The sequence below is a fragment of the Phycodurus eques genome, chromosome 1 (assembly GCF_024500275.1).
Source record: "Phycodurus eques isolate BA_2022a chromosome 1, UOR_Pequ_1.1, whole genome shotgun sequence".
NCBI classification, from domain to species: Eukaryota; Metazoa; Chordata; class Actinopteri; order Syngnathiformes; family Syngnathidae; genus Phycodurus; species Phycodurus eques.
In genome coordinates, this window is record NC_084525.1 from 46,189,402 (window position 1) to 46,208,808 (window position 19,407).

The window sequence follows — 19,407 nt, forward strand, 5'->3', positions numbered from 1 at the left end:
AAATTTGCCTGAGAAACCGCAAAATAGTCCCACACCGATGACGTGTTTTTTCACCGCCAAGATTGAAGACAACTTTATTGGCCGTCAGATAGTGACAGGATTGCGCCACAAGACACGCGACAAGGCTAAAAACAAACTCGCTTTTGGATTCATACGCGACGGCGACGCGGCGTTAAATGTCTCGTGCGGAGCCGGTCGATGACGTCATTGATCGGATCGGCGAATTATGACATGAAAATGCTAATTATCGGCCGATACCGATCAGATCGCCGTAAAGTCGAATAATAACCAATAAATGTATTTTCCAAAATGCAGTTGTAATTACGTGCACCCAAAAAATGTCGTTATTTATTGTACATAAGGCCACAAATGTTCTGGTCCGGCCCACTTGAGATGGAAGTGGGGTGAATGTGGCCCATGAGCAAAAGAGTTTGACACCCCTGCTTGAGAGCACTGTACTGAGAATGGTGTGCTTGTTTACGTTTGGTACTTACTGTACTGTGTTGTCGCTGATTGAATGTGGCTTCAACTCCGCAAATATTTGAAGTTATTGCTTCATGTTGATGGCGTACATGACCAAGTCATGGGTACAGTTAAGCTCGTCCTTTTTTTTTGTACTGTGGATAAGTGATATTCCTGCCACTTGGCAGCTGCTGAAAGTAACTGAAAAGTAACTTTTTTTCTAACTTAGTTACTTTTGAAATCAAGTAATCAGTAAAGTAACTAAGTTACTTTTTTTTTTTTTTGTCCCGTTCGGCTGTTAGGTCAAGCAGAACGGAGGATCTGTATCCCTTTTCACGCCGGAACACTTTTACTGTGTCACAGTGGCGTTTCTAAGCTTCAGTTTCTTAGTCTTATAATTGATGTTTATTGAGAATCAGACTCGATCAGTCGAACAGAACAAAGTTTCTAGAGGGGAGAGAGAAACGAAGACAACAGACAAAACGTTCATTGTAAACAGGATGAGAAAAGTCAATCATTACACATCTACAACAAAGAAGCCTTCGATATGAGTGTTGCACGGGGCTGTCGTGCTCCACCCTGTGAGGGAAGGACAGGACAAGGACAGGAGAAGAAGCATGCAGGACCAGGGTCGTGAACCCGGCTGTACAACTGGCGTGCGTGTCAATTACACGCAAGCAATTTGCATATTCATGAGTTATTTGTCGCAATAAGTGAGTGGCCCGACACCCAGCCAAAACTTCGACTCATAGTTCCACTTTTGAACACATAATTGACCGTCTGTTGTCGTACTCGAGCGGCTCCAACTACCGGAGACAAATGCCTTGTGTGTTTTTGGACGTGCTTGGCAAATAAAGAGGATTCTGATTCTGATAAAAGAACACTGACAGCAGTTTCATCGATATAACGTTGTAACCAACGACGTTGACTAAATCAGGTATGTATGTCGTTCGTTTTGTTGAAAAAACATGGTATCACAAAGTAGGGCAGATGTCTTATTGGAAATTTAGGAGCTGTCGTATTGATGAAGAAAAGTCGAGCCGAGCGTCAGGTTGATGTGGGCTCCGGCGCATAAATGAAAAAAGATGATTGTTTTGCAAAACAAGCACTTCAACGAAAAGAGTGGTTGGGAATATATTTCGGGATGGCTGAGGTCAAGGCTTATGTTAAAAACGTTGGAATGGAGGTCACTATAAATTACAGCAGACGGTGGGGGTGAAGGCAGCGGGTACAAACAGAAGGGAACAAACAACCATCGCAAGATTAAGATTAGGACATACTGGGCTAAATTGGACAATGCGTTGAATTGGGAAGCGTGGCACAGGTTTGTGTGAATGTGGAGGAGAGGAGGAGCGTGTTGAACATGTTATCGAGGGAGGCTAAGAGATGAGTTGAAGATAAGTGGGGTTCCACTAGTTCATCTTAGAAATGTACCCAGCACTGGAGAAATGAAGATCAAAGCTTTGGTTCAGTTTTTAAACGAAACAGGATTGATAAAGCGAATCGATTTCTTGATTTTGGTACACACTGTATGTATGGGCGTACTCTGAACGACACTCCGGCACGGTAGGTGGCGGTAATGCATTTTGAACGTTTGATGCCACCCGCCAACAAGGAGAAAAAGAAGAAGACGAAGAAGAAGAAGAAGAAGAAGAAAAGTGCGTTGTACCGAAACAGGAAGTTTGCAAACGGTCATGTGTTGACGTCACGCGTTCCTCACGTCAGAAAAATAGACGAGTCGAAAGCTCAACCTCGGTTTCTTCTTCGATTTGGCCTTCAGTCGGCAGCCGCGATGGTGTGCGGTGGTTTCACGTGTTCCAAAAACGCGCTTTGCTCCTTGAACGTGGTCTACATGGTGAGTGAGCTAAGCTAAGCTAACTTAGCATCTCGGCTAGCAGCTTAGCCGCGACGCACAAGAAATGCTCCCCGCTTGACCTTTTCCGTTTTTCAGCTCAACGACCCCGACAACCACATTCACCGAGTAGATTTATTAGTAGCTCGTCTCAAATGTAGAACGTTGTAGCAGTTCGCTCGGAGCAAAGAGGCGAGTTAGTTAGGCCACCCGATGTCATCGTGACAAATCCAGAAGCCCTTTCGCCGGGCCGCGCGAGGCTATTTTCATCAGCTCGTAATAAAAGTTACTGCCCAGAGTGTTCTCTTGAACTTTTTCAAAACAATACAAATACTGGACTTCATTCAGCACAAGTCGGGATCCAGAGGCCAGATGTGGTTCACTCAAGCAAATACCAAAGTGTGTTTACTTTGTTTCTTACTAAATGGGTTTGTTTTCATTTGGGCAGAAAGTCGATATCAGAGGTCATCAACGTTTTTTGGAACTGAGAGCTACTTCTGTACGCTCATATAAAAAAAAATAAAGCCATTTGAACTTACTTAATTTGAACATCTACATTCAAATGCGATAAGCTAACATTTGATTATTGTTTAGGAAAATGGAGGGGGGGGGGGCTACCTGGTGCCATGTTGGTGACCCTTGATCTATAACAAAATGTCAACTTTCAGCATATGTTAGTTTTTTTCCACCACCAAATCTGTTAATACACATTGAGCAATAGTGATGTGGTTCAGTACTAAAATATCACTGACGGCAGATCTTTACGCTCTAAAATGGATTCTTAAATAAAAATCTCAATATTCTCAATATATCTCAATCATTTGAGATCATTTATATCAGAAAGTCACTAACCCATTGAGATCTTGACTAGCTGTTACTATCATCTCTCACCTGCTACAGACAAGTTGTAGAGATTTTAGTCTCAGACTGAGATTTAAGCCTGGCCCCTTTGTTTGCAATGTTTCCGGTTGTTGGGGGTTACCCTAGCCCTAGCCCTGTTGGTTGTGTCACGTCACCGCAAAGACTAATATAATGTCAAATAATAGACAAATATACCAAGACTAATATAATATCAAACGCTTTCTATTGTCGTAAGGCTAGAGATTGCTACCTTATACGAAAGGATCGAGATGACGGAGTTGTTCAGAAGAATAAACACAGTTATGAAATAGGTCATGAAAAAACTACACGCTTCAACAAATAGCTGCATGAGTTCAGCTTGGAGTAGCAGTACCGATCGTCTCACATTGGCAAAAGGGCTCGGATTTATTCCGGGAAGGTTTCCTAACGAGTTGAACGTTTCAAGTGGGTTACATAGACCAGGTGTCATTAGATTATACAGAGCAAATGCGCCAACTTGGATAAGGATTGATTAAAACAAGGGCTGCGACCAACAATCATTATTTTTTTTAATTAATCCATTATTTTTGAATTTGCTTTTTTTTTTTCCTCTCCAAAAAGAGGACATTATTTCAAATTGATAGCGCTGAAATCGGACATACATAATTTGATGACCATTCCGTTCCTGCTTTGGTCCGTAATGTAAAAAAACTCGTTATTTTCCAAAGTAGAAGCAGCAGTTTGCAAATGTCGCATTTCGATTAGACACAAAGATAATCCGTATGCTTTCATGGAAGACGACAGAAATCAGAGAGTTAATCATCTTCTTAATAAGAAGCTGAAGTTAAGCAAGGTCTCCTTTCAAGAGTTTTGACTGATTATCAAACGTTTGTCGCACCTCTCGATAAAACTAGCGACAAAATGTATCGAATTGTCTTCAAGTGTTGAAAGTCTATTTTCAAATGTAGCGAATCAAGTGAAATCTCACGTGGACGAACGGGGCCGCGAGTAAGTTGTCCCCCTCGTGTGACGTACAGCTGGTGGGCCTGCTGCTGATCGGCGTGGCGGCGTGGGGGAAGGGTTTCGGCTTGGTGTCCAGCATCCACGTCATCGGCGGCGTGATCGCCGTGGGAGTCTTCCTCTTGCTCATCGCCGCGGTGGGCCTCGTCGGAGCCGTCCGCCACCACCAAGTCGTGCTTTTCTTCGTATCCTTTCTCCACGTCGCTCGGCGCATTGAAAGGCGCGTGAATGTTTCTTTGACGTCTGGCCTCCCAGTACATGGTCATTCTTTTCATCGTCTTCCTATTTCAATTCGGAGTGTCCTGCTCCTGCCTGGCGATGAACCGCGGCCAGCAGGTGAGTCCGCTGTCTGCCGTCCTTCCGTCTTCGTGCGTACCTGACCTCCATTCTCTTTTGGATGAAACTAAGATCCAACTGTGAACTTTCCAGGTGAACCTAATTTGACCTTCTCTTTTGAATGCGGACGTGCAGCTTCTCAGTGTTTCAGTAGATTTTGCGCAACTTGCCGTTCGTCAACGAGGAGCTGAATGGCAAAATTGAAAGCCCTAAATTTCCAGGTCAAATTAGAATGGAAACGGCCCTGTTCATCACGCCGCTCACGTTTTGACATCATGAGACCAAGACGACCACACGGTCGATCAGCGGTTCCTCGCCGTCCGGCAGGAAGTGGCCACTGAGCTCCCTTTACCACGGCGTCGTCGGCAGGTTGCAACAGAGACCGGAAGACTCACAGAAAGACATACAAGCGGGCGCTCTTTGTAACGTTTTATGGATCAAACGCCAGCTTTTGAATTTAGCCGTTCAGCTCATTGTTAGAAAACAGCAAGTTGTACATAAAGTACTAAAACGCTGAAGGGTCCAACTTTCAGTCCACTCGAAAGGGTACAAGTGCGTCTTCGTGCCATCCCGAAGCTTCACCCGAAAGCTTTTCGGGGCGTGACTTCTCTCTGTTCCTCTTGACTTGGGAGTTTTGCTTTAGCCCCCATGCTAATTTCTTGGCGACACTATTGTTTACAAGGGTGTGAATCTCAAGAACGTGTCAAATGTACTGTAATGTGTTTCACGAGTTCAAATCAAAGGCTGAAACACAGTGAAATATTCCATTTCTATTTGGATTATAGTTAACAAGAAAAACCAATTTACCATCTCAAGAAATGTGAATATTACATACACAATCCAAATCATTTGGTTAGGGATTGGCCTTTTTGAAAAGTACTCCTGTGTCTGTTTCATCTGTTGAACTTTTTGAATTGAATGAGTGAAACAGATGAGTTTTTCTATGATTTTCAAATTTCTTGAGATGCTCTTGTAGGCATGTGGAAACTTTGAAATGAAGATGGATTTATTGCTGTACATTGCATGACCAGTGGTAAGTTTGGTACCGCTCTCCCAGTTGTCACGTCAAGACAAGACACGCTCATACTGAAATCTCACTGGCTCGATGTACGCGCGGTTGTAGAGACGAATAAGCACGGGGCTAAGAATCCTTGATCTGCTTTTCCAGGAAGGACTTCTGAACTCTGCGTGGGGAATGCTGGAAAATAAGACCAAGACCGACTTGGAGAGTCAGCTCGACTGCTGCGGGCTGCTCAACGTCACCAGCCACCGAGCGCAGTTCGAGCAGGATCTGCAGAACTGTCCCGCCGTAAGTCTGGAAACGTCACGTACGACCTGCGCTTGATTACGTCGCTCGATAAATAGCCTTGTGAGCGGCGTACCGCAGTGCGTAGCCACGGTTTTCCTTGGTTTTACTCAGTTTGTGCCAACGGCTTGAGCTCGGCAGACAGCTTGCGGCTTTGCGGCGCCGCAGACCAAAGAAAGACCTTATCTGCTGTTTTTGTGTCTTGGACTGCAGTTATGCAAGAAGAATACTTCATGCTACACCTGCGGGGATATGATGCTGCACCATGCCAGCGAGGCGCTCAAGATCCTCGGAGGCGTCGGGCTCTTCTTCAGCTTCACGGAGGTGAGCGGCGCTTCAATCTCTTGCTAACTCCGAAACGCCCGAAATGAGGTGTTTAAAGTCGGTGCACTGAAGCGCAGTCTGCGTCAAGTGGAAATATTCTAATACCGGAGTCTTCAAATACTGCAGTGAACACTGAGAAATCCAGAAATCCTGGTTGCTATCAAAACAATGTTAATTGAGATATTTAACATAGAAAAGTATCAGATTTAAATGGAAACCCGAGGAAGCTTGCGCGCATTGCCGTTGACTTGCCTAACGCATTGGAGAAAATGAAGTAAAGGATCGGGACCGAGCCCTGCCACCACGAGCGGAAAAGCACAAGTAACACCTTTTCCTGACATTCGGGCTGTGGCAATAACGTACCTTGCAGAGGCGGTACAAATTTCCAAAATACATACAAGGAAATCAACACCTTTCTTTTTACCCAAAATATTTGAGAAATCGATCAAGCCATTTTGCCACACTGCAGGCATTTTAACGTCGCTTAATATGAAATAGTCAGCGCAACTTATCCTATTATATCATGCCCATATGGAGCCGGTACCAATTCTGAAAGAGCGGCCACCGTTCCAAAAGGCCTCGTGGTGGAAAAGGTTTTGGCATTTCAACAGGTGTGTGTAGATTTTTTTTTTTATAGCCACTGTATGGCCTGAAAAGCTTTTGAAGGACCTGTCCCCAGACACCCCGAGAGTTGATATTTGGTCGCACAGTGTTGCCCTCGCCTGACTTTCCTGAATGTCCTCCTCCAGATTTTGGGAGTTTGGCTGGCAGTCCGCTACAGGAACCAGAAGGACCCGCGGGCGAACCCGAGCGCGTTCCTATAGTCCGTCGCCGCCGCACTTCGTCCCCGTGCCGTTTTTGACACACCGGTACACGACGCGGAACGGACCGGCCCACACGAGAACGCACCCCACGCCTTCTTCGTTCGAGACCGGCCCCGCGGGCGCTCGCGCACGACGGGATGACTCGTAATACCGGTGAGGCCGACTCGCCCGTATTGCGACCCAGCCTCCGTTTGATGGCCCGACTTCTAGCCGTCGCCGCCCAACCCGGCAAGTGAGAAGCATCTCACAAATTTGCCCACGTGGGCCCGGAAATGTTCTCATGCACAGCAAAGGCGTCGTCCGCGACGGGGAGAAGAAGTGCCCACCGGATGTGTGGAGCAAAAGTCACAAACTGCTCGGACTCAGCAAGGGGACGAGGGCAATTTTCTTAAACAAAAAAAGTTTTTTTTTTTTTTTTTTTTTTTATATAAATAAAAGCAATAGATGAGCACTTCAAACTCCTTAAATCCTCCAGACAATTGATGGATGAAGTACATGGAGCTATTCTACTGCCCCCATTCTCACCAATAACGTTCCATTTGGGCTACAGGTGCAACAATAGTCAATTAATTTGACCATCGATTAGTATGTTTTGATCTTTGATTTATCCTCTACAGGGCTGCAACTAACCATTATTTTAATCATTTAATCTGTCAATTATTTTTTGGATGAATCGGAGAAAAGAAAACTTAATTTCCATCTCTTTATTCAAAAACAGGACGTTATTTCAAACTGATATTGAAGTAATACAATTGGCAAAAATGTTGATCATTTTTTTCCCATTGCCCAAATCCTCTGACTTCAACCTCTCAAGTAATAGTTCCAGATTTCCCTTGTCCTCCGTCAAAGCAGACTGATTGAATATCTTTGTTTTTAATCAAAATAAGGCATTTGCGAACATCGACTTTCACGTTGGAAAACAGTGGTCAACATTTTTGCAAATTTTCTGACTGAACTGAATAATAATAATAATCTTTTTGTTTAACCAGGGAAGGTAGTTGCAAACAATTTCTCATTTACAATGCTGAATCATAATCAATGAGTGCATTTAATTTAAAAAAAAAATATTTTTTTTTTAAATAAAGGGATGGAAATTAGTTTTTCTATCCGATTTTATTTTTTAATTGCTCATTAAAATCATGGTTATCTGCAGGCTTGCTATTCAGGTTTAGTTTTTCGGGGAAGTGACACCGTTTGAAAAGTCACGGTCATTTTGACGTGTCCTGCAAGCTTATTGGTGGAAGTGAACTGAAACGTGTCAGCCAATCAGAGAAGGGCTTCCCTGAGTAGCAGACAAAACCAAAGGGTCCAGGAGCCAATGGTCAAGTATATACTAGGTTTTGCTGTAATTTGAAGGCTTTTTTTTTTTTTTTTTTTTTTTTTTCCCCCCCCTCTTCTTCTCTTCTCCCCAGATTTTTTGGGAATAGGCAAAAACGTTTCTTCCGGCTCTAAAAACTCAGTTTCTCCGAAACCAGTCGTGCAATTTTCAAAATTCAGGTTGAAGTGGCCCCGCCAGACGGACTCTGCATTTTGGCAGACTGTCATTTTCTTGTCACGTTGCTCCTGGACTAGAGTTTCGATAAATTAGTCACTAGTCAATGGCGTTGGAATAATTCTGAGCTATAACTGAGCCAGCCGTCACAAGTTTGAGCGCCAGCGGACTGCAGACCTGATGTACATAAAACTGATCTTCCGTGTAGTTGTTCCTTTAGTGTTGCGCACACTGCGATGTTGCGTCCTGTCAGGTACGTAGATTTGCCTCTTGTTTAAGTGGAAGAAATAGCGACAATATATCCAACAGAAACTGCACATTTTGTGTCACAGACCCACTTTTTCTTTTCTTTTTTTAGTGTGTGTTGTGAAATGTGGTTTGGCCTCGGTTGCAGTTCTTTTTAATCTTGTCAATAATTGCCCTGACTCTTTTCCATTCATCAGTGTTAAATGCTTTGTACAAATGGGTCCGTTTTAAGTTATCTTTGCAATTTCCTGCTAATTTACTGACGTCGTCGTCCTAGCTTTTAACTTATAATGAGCGTCCACTTGAATTGTGTGTCTTACTTGAACTTGCCAGCTTACAGCCAGTGCACATTTTGCTGCTGCGGCGGGCCAAACTTTTCGCAGACGGGTTGCCACATGCTGTCCTGCTCGATATTTACACCACAACATTCATTTGTGTGCACCGCTGCTTGAAATGTATTTTCCCCTTCATTTGGGGACCTAATTTTACAAATAATAAAACCTGAAATTGGACCATACGTTGTGAGTCTGTGTTGCGTTTTTGTGTGTTTTTAATGGCTGCAGACAGAATTTTACAGGAAAGCGGTGTTGGGTCAGGCAGGGCCAGCGAGGCCGAAACACTCAGATGGCCTACATTTGCAACCTAAACTCTAATTTGATTCATGAGTTTATTCATTTATTCCTTGCAGTTTATTCTCTTCATTTCATAGTTGTTTTTGTCTTGGCTGCACTACTTCCACGACATCAGAATGATCGTCTTCATATTTTCACATTTGTCTCCGGCGAACAAGCCCCAATAACAAAATATGCACTATATGGCCAACGGTAGTCGCTCACCTGCCTTGAATCAGAGATGTGAATTTCAGTGACATCCCATTCTTAATCGATTGGGTTTAGCATGACACCGGTCCACCCTCTGCCGCTATAACAGCTTCAACTGTTAGACCGACTGGTAAAACTAATAAGCATGTCTCGGCGTAATAATCTAAAAGCGATTGTCTTGTCACTAGACACACAAAATAGCTTTTGACAAAGTTAATTGGTCTTTTCTCATTTGCAGTACTTCGCAAATTTGGCTTCGGTGATTGGTGTGTTCACTGGATTGCAACGTTAGGCAAATGGGGTCACATCTCAAAGTTTCCTTTTCGAAAGAGGAGCTAGAAAAGGATGCCCACTCTCACCCCTGCTATTCATCTGGCTATAGGGACACAAGTATTGAAGGTATCCGTCTCCTGTGTCAGAACACAAAATCAATCTACACGTGGAGGATGATATCCTTCTTTATTTACAGGAACCCAAGTGATCACTTCAAACAGGTTCCCAATTATCAGAATATGCTATTCATTGGGCTAAATCAACAACCCTCCCTAGAACAGTTAACTAACTCATGGAATCCTGCGCACCAAAATCTAAACTTATCTATTCCTCCAGGAAATGACAAATATGAAGGCATTAATATCAACAAAACTTAAGCGTTCATCTAAATCAATGGGGGAAAAAATGGTGGCCATTTAAAATGGAACAGCCTACCTATCTCACCTTTAGGGCGTATAGCTACGGTAAAAATGAAAACATTGCCTCAAATGAATGATCCCATTCAGACTCGCGTCAAAGTGGTTCCAAATGCTTGACTCTGCCCTTTGAGGTTTTTCCTCTCAAAATACGAAAAGACAATTAGCCGAGCTACCCTTCAGAAGGGGGACTTGACGCACCCAACTTCAAACACTATTACTTAGCGAGCCAAATAGAATACTTCAACAAAGTTCACCTAAAACTCGTTTCTGTCCGGCTGCATTGTCAATAAACAGAATGATTTCAAAATAAGCAGAGGAAGTGTTTCAAACTCCCCTGTTGCACAGCACAAAAGGCATACAGAGCCCAGAGCCATCGTTCTGAATGGCCATGCAGCTGAACAGGACCGTTTAAAATAAATAAACACATTTTCAAAACAGCTTCAACTGTTGTGGGCTGCCCACAAGGTTTAGAAGTGAGTTTATGGGGATTTTTGCCCATTCTTCCAGAAGCGCATTTGTGAGGTCACACACGGATGTTGGATGAGAAGGCCTGGCTCTCAGCGCTCTAATGCATCCCAAGGGGGTTCTGTTGGGTTGAGGTCAGGACTTTGGCAGGCCAGTCAAGTTCATCCACACCAAATTCTCTCTTCCATGTCTTTATGGACCTTGCTTTGTGCATTGGTGCACAGTCATGTTGGAAGAGGAAGGGGCCAGTGTTCCCACAAAGTTGGGAGCATGGACTTGTCCAAAATCTCTCAGTATGCTGAACCATTCGTCGGAGTTCCTTTCACTGGAACTAAGGGGCCAAGCACAGCTCCTGAAAAACAGCAAGCCCACACCGTAATCCCCCCCAAAGCAAACTTTAAACTTGGCACAATGCATTCAGACAAGTACCGATCCCCAAACCCAGACTCGTCCATGAGATTGCCAAATGGAGAAGCGTGATTCGTCTCTCCAGAGAAGGCGTCGCCGGCGGCGGCATGCTTTACGGCGCGACGTCCGAGGCTTTGCATTGCACTCGGTGACGTACGGCTTGGATGCAGCCGCCCGGCCGCGGAAACCCGTTCCGTGAAGCTCTATCCTATCGCAGTTCCACGCTGGAGTTCACTGAGCTTCTCACAACGACCCGTCCTGTCAGAAATGTTTGTGGAAAAAAAAAAAACTGCATGCCCCGGTGCTTCATTTTATACACCTGTGGCCATGGAAGGGATTGCAACACCTGATTCTAACGATTTGGATCATGGGTGAGCCGATACCTTGGGCAATATAAACACACAAGGCCAGATAGTCCCGAAGGATTGTAAGGCGACCAGTAGTCTGGACATATTGATGCAGTAACAACCATCAAGCAACTGATGGACACTATGTGGATGTCAAATTTTGTCCAACCAAGTTTCAGCTGCTGTCCTCTGATCGGTTGGTCAGAGAAAAACACGTCGTTAGTGATCGGCATTCATTAATACATTTAATGGTCAGCGTCTCGGGGGAGCCTCATGTATTTTATTTCAATGTTTTTAAGTTTTTGTTAGCTTAACATGGATTGTGAAGATGCATGTGAGTGGCACAGCTGTGTATGTGCTGTTTTATTGCATTTTCTATCGTATTTATGGTTTCTGTTCTTGCAACGTGATATCGGTGCTACAAAGTCAGCTAGGGTCCAGGACCCAAATGCTCAGCCCGCCACTGTAGGAAAGGCATTTGTTTCTGGAAATGCGGAGGAACGCTGTGAATTTGTACCACCTTCCGCCACACGGAGGCAGTAGGGTCAGAGCCGGCAGAGACGCTTGCTGCTATTTTGACCTCTTGACTGAACAATCGTCTGTCAACAAGCACGCGTCGGTGGGAATGGCGAGGATGGGTCAGGGTTAGGGTTCAGATAAACCGAGGCTTCGAGCCGGGTCCGTTCACTCTGAATTTTTGGACACATAGTGGACTGTTTGCTAATTGTCACGGCGGAAGAAGCCGACTGGGGAAGACCGCACTGGAAGCTAACCCAAGACGGAAGTTGAAGGAGACGACAGTGTAGGCTTGGGAATGAGCCTTTTTAAAAAATTTTATTTATTTTTTTTTTTTTTTTATAATACCTTCTTACAAGTTTGCCATTTTACCACGGCATACTATTGTTTCTAATAGGAATCATTTACAAAAATAAACACATATACATTATACAGCTACTGTACAATGTTAATGGCTCAAGAAAAGGGTGTTTTGATTGTTTGTTAACTTTTTCTGTTGATTTCCTGAAAAGGGAGCGTTTTGGAGACATCGTGACTCTGCACGACACCAGCGATTATGTTATAGTGGCTTACAATAATATTCAATATTCTTTGTGTGAGTAGGCCTTCTCTCTTTTTTGGAGGACACGGGCCTACTATGCGACTGTATTTTAATATCGGTCATAATGGTGGGAGAACGAGCTTCTTGGGTGCTACTGTACTTTGTTGTCAAAAGTCACCAATATGACCTGCAGGACAAATATGTTCGGTAGCGAGGCTGCACTTATGTGTTGTGTTGACAAGGCGACCATTTCTGTGTGTGCAGAGGCGTAATCCCGACCTGGGATTGGATAAGAAAGCCAACGGGGCGGGCAGAACGTAAGGAAGCAGGAGCCTGTGTGTGTGTGTGTGTGTGTGTGTGTGTGTGCGCGCGCGTGTGCGTGTGCGTGGGGGGGAGAGCAGAAGGTCGAGCGAAGAGCTAAGTCGGCGATTTCTTTAGCGTGGTTACGGCCGACGGTGTGTGTTGAAGAGATTGCGGATGAGCAACGTTTCGGTGTTTGCGCAGACGCAGCAGTTCCGCATTTGGTTAATTTCATGGCTAGTTCTGCAGAACGGTGGCAAGCTTCGCTTGGTGTGGCGCGCGGAGGGCCCGAGCTCGGCGACACCTACGCCAAAGACCTCGCGGATCTGTCCTCGTGCTCGCAGAGCGAGTTCTAAATGTGGGAGAGGACAGATGGCCATCTCTCTCCGCAGCTTCTCCGCGTTAATGTGCCCGGCCGGCATATGGGCCTGCCTGGCAGGGCGGGGACTGGCATCGGGCCCTCAAGAGGATAGGGAGCTTCACTGCCGTCGGAAATCCGCCCAAGAGGCAAATAGACCTTAGCGGGCACATTTGACTTCCAGCGAGAGATCACTCAAGATGCTCTGAAACGGACAGCAATACGGGAAACCGCTTCGGAAAAAAGGAAGGGGCGAATGAGCTCAATAATGTTTTGATATGTATTTATTTAAAAAAAAAAGCAGCGAGGTAATGAAGCAAAAAGGCAAAGATCTTCGGGTGGCAGGGGGCCTGTATCCTGCAAGATAGTTCGGCCCCCGTACTGAGCAGCGGCAGAATCGCATCTCCGCATTCACAACCAAAATAAGAAACGGAGTTTGACATTAAGCGGAACGTTACCAAATGATGTGATTGGTGGGAAACAAGGAAGTGCGCGATTGGATTTCCTGCCTTGCCACCCAGTGTGGTAAGTCGGTTATAAAATGCAGGCCAACACCAAAGGCCGATGGAATCAGATTTGTGCCGAAAAGATTCACCAAAAACTTTTCAAATCGCAAACCTGCCCATTTTTGTTTTTTGGTGTGCTGATGACTTTTGCATTTGCGTTTCTGTTTTTTTCGCTGACTTTTGGCACAAACCTCTCCGCTGGGTGGGCTTTTTGAGGAATGCGTCCTCATTGGCTAATTTGTTTTGAGTGACAGCTAATGCTGAATGTGTTTTTCCCCCCCCCGCGTCACACTGAGCAGCAGAGCCAACGTTAAGAATGCAAAATTTAATTTTTCGATCACCTTAAGGAAGTGTGTAAGTATTTATCGTATATGTTGTCAATGCCGTACTAGGAAGAAGTGATGTTGTAACATAATGCTAGTATCATGTTACAAGCCAGAGTTTATCAACAATTTAGCAGCTAAATATATATTTAGATCAATAAATTTGGATGTAGGAGGTTTCTGCTTCACAGCAGCGTTATGCAGTTTCAAAATTAACACTGCACTTAAATATATGAAAGTTTAAGTCTGAAAATGTTTTGCACATAAATGTCAAATAAAAACTATACATATGTTTTAAAAACAACCAGATATTCAAAATGTAATGCAAATGCACCATACTTCAATTTTACAATACAACTGTACTTGAAACAATTACGTGAAAAGTAAAAAAAAATCTAATAAAATGACCTGGATTACAATCAATGTAACTGTAATATTATGCACCGTTTGGACATTAAGACTGCACTTAAATATAGGAAGTTTAAAACCACTACAAAGCTTCCCGTGCTTTGGCGATAGGCGCGCCGTCGGACTGAACGGTGGACTTGCGTACCGCCCGAGGGAGTCCGCGCGGCGCTCGCGGTACACGTTACCACGCTTTGCCAATCAAAGCTGCCCCAGTGGGCCGCTTTTGGCTCGGGAGCCGCAGGCCTTACGCCCTTGGACTCGACATGGAATCGTCCCCGTGGCAGCACGCAACAGGAAGAACGACGCGTGCTTTTATGATTGCTTCTGGAGGGGGATGCGTTTTCTTCTCACAGCTCAGCGAGGACAAACAGGAAGGCAAATCATTCTCTTCAGCGAGGAGAGACAAACAGCTCAATATGGTCCATCAATAATGAAACAGCGCAGGAACGCTGCTGGCTCGTCAGAGAGAAGGCCAACAACGCTCCTTCGTGCATGTGCGTGTGTTTGGTGTGTGTAAGCTGGGAAAAGGATTTTCAGTTGTACTGAACAACTTCATGTCACCTCTTCTAGGAGCGTGTCATGAAATAAATCATTTACGTGAAGCTGAAAAGGTGACATTCATCTACAGCGGCTGAAATAAGTATTTAACCCGTCAACGTGTTTCTCACTAACTAAACTTCCAAAGGTGCCGTTGACCTGAAAATGTCACCAGATGTTGGGAACAACCCAAGTAATCCATACATACAAAGACAGTAGAACAAATAAGATCAGAAATTAAGTTTTGTGTAAAAATGTGAAATGACACAGGGAAAAAGGATTGACCACATGAAGGGGGGTGCAAAAAAGGCATGCAAAGCCAAGACAACACCTAAAATCGATCAATAATCAAACAGCATTGCAGCCCCTTGTCAGTGCAAATGAATATCCTAATTGATGGCCTACAGAAAGGTCTCATTGCCAAGGTGTGAGTCAAGACACATCTCCCGATGGCGAAAGAGCAGAGATCTGTTTCAAGACCATCGCAAACGAATTGTTGCAAAACATAACCACGACATTCGTTACAGGCGCACATCAAAGCTTCTGAACGTTCCAGTGAGCACGGTTGGGGCCATAATACGGAAGTGGAAAGCCAATCATACCACCATAAATTTGCCTCCATCAGGTGCTCCTCGCAAGATTTCTGACAGAGGAGTGCAAAGAATGATCACAAGAGTTGTCCAAGAGCCGAGGACCAACTGCGGAGAGCTTCAAAAAGACCTGGAATCAGCAGGTACTGTTGTCACAAGGAAAACTGAGTCATGTACTCCGCCGCCATGGCACGTATGCACGCTCGCCACGCAAGACCTCATTGCTGAAAAATAAAATCATGTCAAAGCTCGTTTAAAGTTTGCTGAGCAACATTTGGGCAAGCCAGGTAAATACCGGGAGAATATCGTCTGGTCGGATGGGATTTGGATGCCATAATGCACACCGAGTTTGGAAGAGAAATGGCACTGCACAACACCCTAAAAACACCATAACGAACAGTGAAGTTCGGCGGTGGGAACATGATGGTGTGGGGCTGCTTTTCAGCAAATGGGACTGGTGAACTTCACATTATTGAAGGAAGGACGAACGGGCAAATGTACCGAGACATTCTTGACAAAAACATCTGTTGCCATCTAGGAGGATGATGAAAATGAAACGAAGGTGGACATTTCAGCAGGATAATGATCCAAAACATACTGCCATGGAAACTCTCAAAAAAAACTATAAAGCTGCTAGAATGGCCCGACCAATCACCTGACTTGAATCCAATGGAAAATCTACGGAAAGAACCGAAACTCGAGGTCTATAAAAGAAGCCCAAGGAACCGTCAAGATTTGAAGACTCCTTGTGTGGAGGAATGGGCCAAAATCACACCGGCGCAATGCATGTGACTAGTTTCTCCATACAGGAGGCGTCTCGAAGCTGTCATTGCAAACAAAGGCTTTAGTTCAAAGTATTAAATAAATACCAGTTGGCGTGTTCAATACTTTTTCCCTGTGTCATTTCTTATTATTACACACATCTTCTTTTCTGAGCTACTTTGTTGTACTTTCTTTGTATGTATAGATAGCTTGGGTTGTTCCCACCATCTGGTGAAATTTTGCTTTCAATAGCACCGTTGGGAATATATTTAATGGGAAAAATGGCGACGTGTTAAATACTTACTTCAGCCGCTGTATGTGACAGCAGCCGCGTGCCAGAGAAGCCAAAGGTAGCATTAGGGTCCAGGTAGCTCTTGCTTAGCTCGACGGGAGGGGGCTGAACAAAACTTTTCCCGAGCTTAGTTACGACATATTTGTTCACAGCTGGCACAATCCAATCTTGTCAGGCCCGAGACAGCGACAATGGTCTCCTCCTGCAGTTCGTTGAGTTTATCGTCCCAAGGTGAGGGTAAAGGGACGTCGCTCGGGTCTTTGCTGTCAAAAATAGGCTTGAAAGGTTTCTGTGGAACAAGGACAAACAATTAAAAAAAATGTTGGTTGAGTGATATTCTTACTCTACAGCCAATAGAATTCTGAACAAATCGAGGATTGTTGAGAACTTTTCTCACTTCGCTCCTTTTAAGCCAGGAAGCTCATTGGCTCGACAAATCTCATCCCAGCTCTTGCCCTCCAGCCAGCGAGGATCGGGATTAGCGAGGGTGTTCTGCAGGCCCACTGCAGGTCAAGTCAGAGTACTCGATCTCGTTTTTTGCCCTGACGAAATGTCAGTATTGATTTCGTTTGCGCCAGGCAGAGCAATGATCCAAATGAGTCAGTTATTGTCCATAAATGGTTTGTGACACTCACAGAAGCAGATTGCAGCAAAGGAGAAAGGAGAAGACAAGTTTGTCCTTCTCAAACAGAGACCGGCAGACGTTGCAGAACAAGTTAGATCAACCAGATACATGACCCGCTTTTCCAGGATCTTGGACTTGTTACTAAATCAAAACAGGAGAGCCTTTTCCGCAATTTTCAGTTTCGATATATAGAATCCTTACAGCCGCTCACCCAGAGCAATTGAGAAGACGGGCCACCTGGCTACATTGCTGATGAGAATCAGAATCAGAATCAGAATCATCTTTATTTGCCAAGTATGTCCAAAAAAAAAAAAAACACACAAGGAATTGGTCTCCGGTAGTTGGAGCCGCTCTGGTAGGACAACAGGCAGTCAGTCCATTGACAGAGAACACTTTGGAGACACAAAGACATTGACACAAAAAAGGAAAAAAAAAAACAGTCACTGAGCAGCAGTAAAGGGTTGCTCGTTATCCGGTCGTTTGGGCCTTCTTCTCTAGCGCCGAAGTTTAAATGCGCCAAGTGTCAGTCGAAAGATGTTACGTGACAAAACGCCAGCCAGCCGCTGGTTCCATTTCATTGAAAAGAACGAGCTCGGAACGATTCAAGTCGGAAGTCGGTCGGGAAGCGCGCTTTTGGGGAGGCGTAGACCGGGACTCGGCGGCATTCTCCAAAGTACGAGAGCTGCTTCTTTGCTACCGCTTTGATCCACACTTCTCAAAAGACAAATCTTCTCAAATTGCCTTCGATTATGTTACAATGAATTATTCGTGATTAATCATGAAACACTGATCGTGTTAATGATTCCTCACTAGGCTTTACACCATCAGGATTACTTTAAAAAAAACGATATCCGATCACAAGATGGAGGAATGTGTCTATTTAAATGACCTGTTCATTGACTGTATATACTCGTGTACTTCATTGCTCCAAAAATTATATTTACAATAAATCATGTGTCTTTGTTCCTGTATTTATGCCAGTGAGGCATAATGACAAATGAATGCTCTTCTATTAGATGGCAGGAAGTAAATGCAGCCATTAAAGTATCCACTTTTTGTGACTTTTTTGTTTGTTGGTGTGCCGTGAGATTTATTCTGTTTTTTCTGTTCCTTGGCTCCATAAAGGTTGGAAATCACTGCTCTAGTCAGATCTGAAATGAAATGACTTCACCCACACCGAAACTTCAGAGCACGATTCGACAGAACGGCGGCATGTTTACGTACAACCGTTAGCGCTAGCACGAGCGCGCTAGGCTACGTAACGTTTTGTTGCCTGCTCGCGAGCCGTATCGTGTTCAAAGTACGGGAACGTACCTCAAGCGAGCCTCAAACCAACGTCCTCTCCTGTCCTGAGCACCGGTGACCACCAACACACGTTTTCTCCCGTTTTGTCCTTATAATACAAAGTCGTGTATCCGGTCGCATTGGAGTTGACAAGATAAAGCCCAGTGATCGTAAAAAAAAAACGGGATATCGGAATACAATCGGAGTACAAGATTTCATTGCAGCATTCTGACAGAGTGCAATCCTGAAAGAGCCAATTTGTCTTGTCGTCTGCCGGGCATTACGTGTCGTCCGTCCGTCTCGGACGTGTTGTCTGTTTCACAGCGCCGACATGTTTTTTTTCTTTCTTTTTTTTTTTCAATAACTTTATTGGCCGTCAGATATTTACAGTACTACGTCAAAAGACACGCGACAAGGCTAAAAATAAACTCGCTTTTGGATTCAAATATACTGTGCACGATGGCGACGCGGAGTGAATGTCTTTCGCGGAGCATCGATCGGATCGGCGAATTACGAACTTAAAGCCGATCGGCATAAAATGCTAACTGTCCGATACCGATAGAGCCGATAAAATCGGTGTAAAGTCCATTCCTCGCTAATGATCAACTATGATTTCAGCATGTCGGAAAGGATAAATGTCATCATGCGTTCACTTTTGCGATTCCTGCGAAATCACAATGTGCCGTCGTCGGGGTGCCGCCCGGTGCCCGCGGGCAACCCCCGGCAGAGCGAGTCGGCCCGCGACGTCACACAACTTCTTTCCGGGTGGCACGACGAGTCCCCGAAGCCTTCGGTGTCCAACGTCTCCAATTGTGATGTTCGTTTGCGTTGGAAGGGAGACAAAAGGGCCGCTGGAAAAGAGGCGTCAGCACCGCGGACAGCGCCCCCTGCACGTGCCACAGGACAAAAGAAAAGGAAGGGAGAGTCTTT

The 19,407-nt window shown here is 44.7% G+C and overlaps 1 protein-coding gene across 2 annotated transcripts; it reads left to right on the plus strand.

Moving 5' to 3' along the window:
• The first annotated feature begins 1,625 nt into the window (after positions 1–1,625).
• Positions 1,626–9,219, plus strand: tspan31 (tetraspanin 31). Of its 2 annotated transcripts, none has more exons than XM_061694616.1 (6): positions 1,626–2,317; positions 4,192–4,359; positions 4,430–4,510; positions 5,679–5,819; positions 6,030–6,140; positions 6,890–9,219. In XM_061694616.1, exons 1-6 carry the CDS (start codon positions 2,042–2,044, stop codon positions 6,962–6,964), a joined length of 852 nt encoding a protein of 283 aa, XP_061550600.1. In that variant the 5' UTR covers positions 1,626–2,041; the 3' UTR covers positions 6,965–9,219. The 2 variants fall into 2 exon arrangements, with proteins under 2 accessions (XP_061550600.1, XP_061550609.1); XM_061694625.1 differs by lacking the exon at positions 1,626–2,317 and adding an exon at positions 2,328–2,713.
• Positions 9,220–19,407: the final 10,188 nt, after the last annotated feature.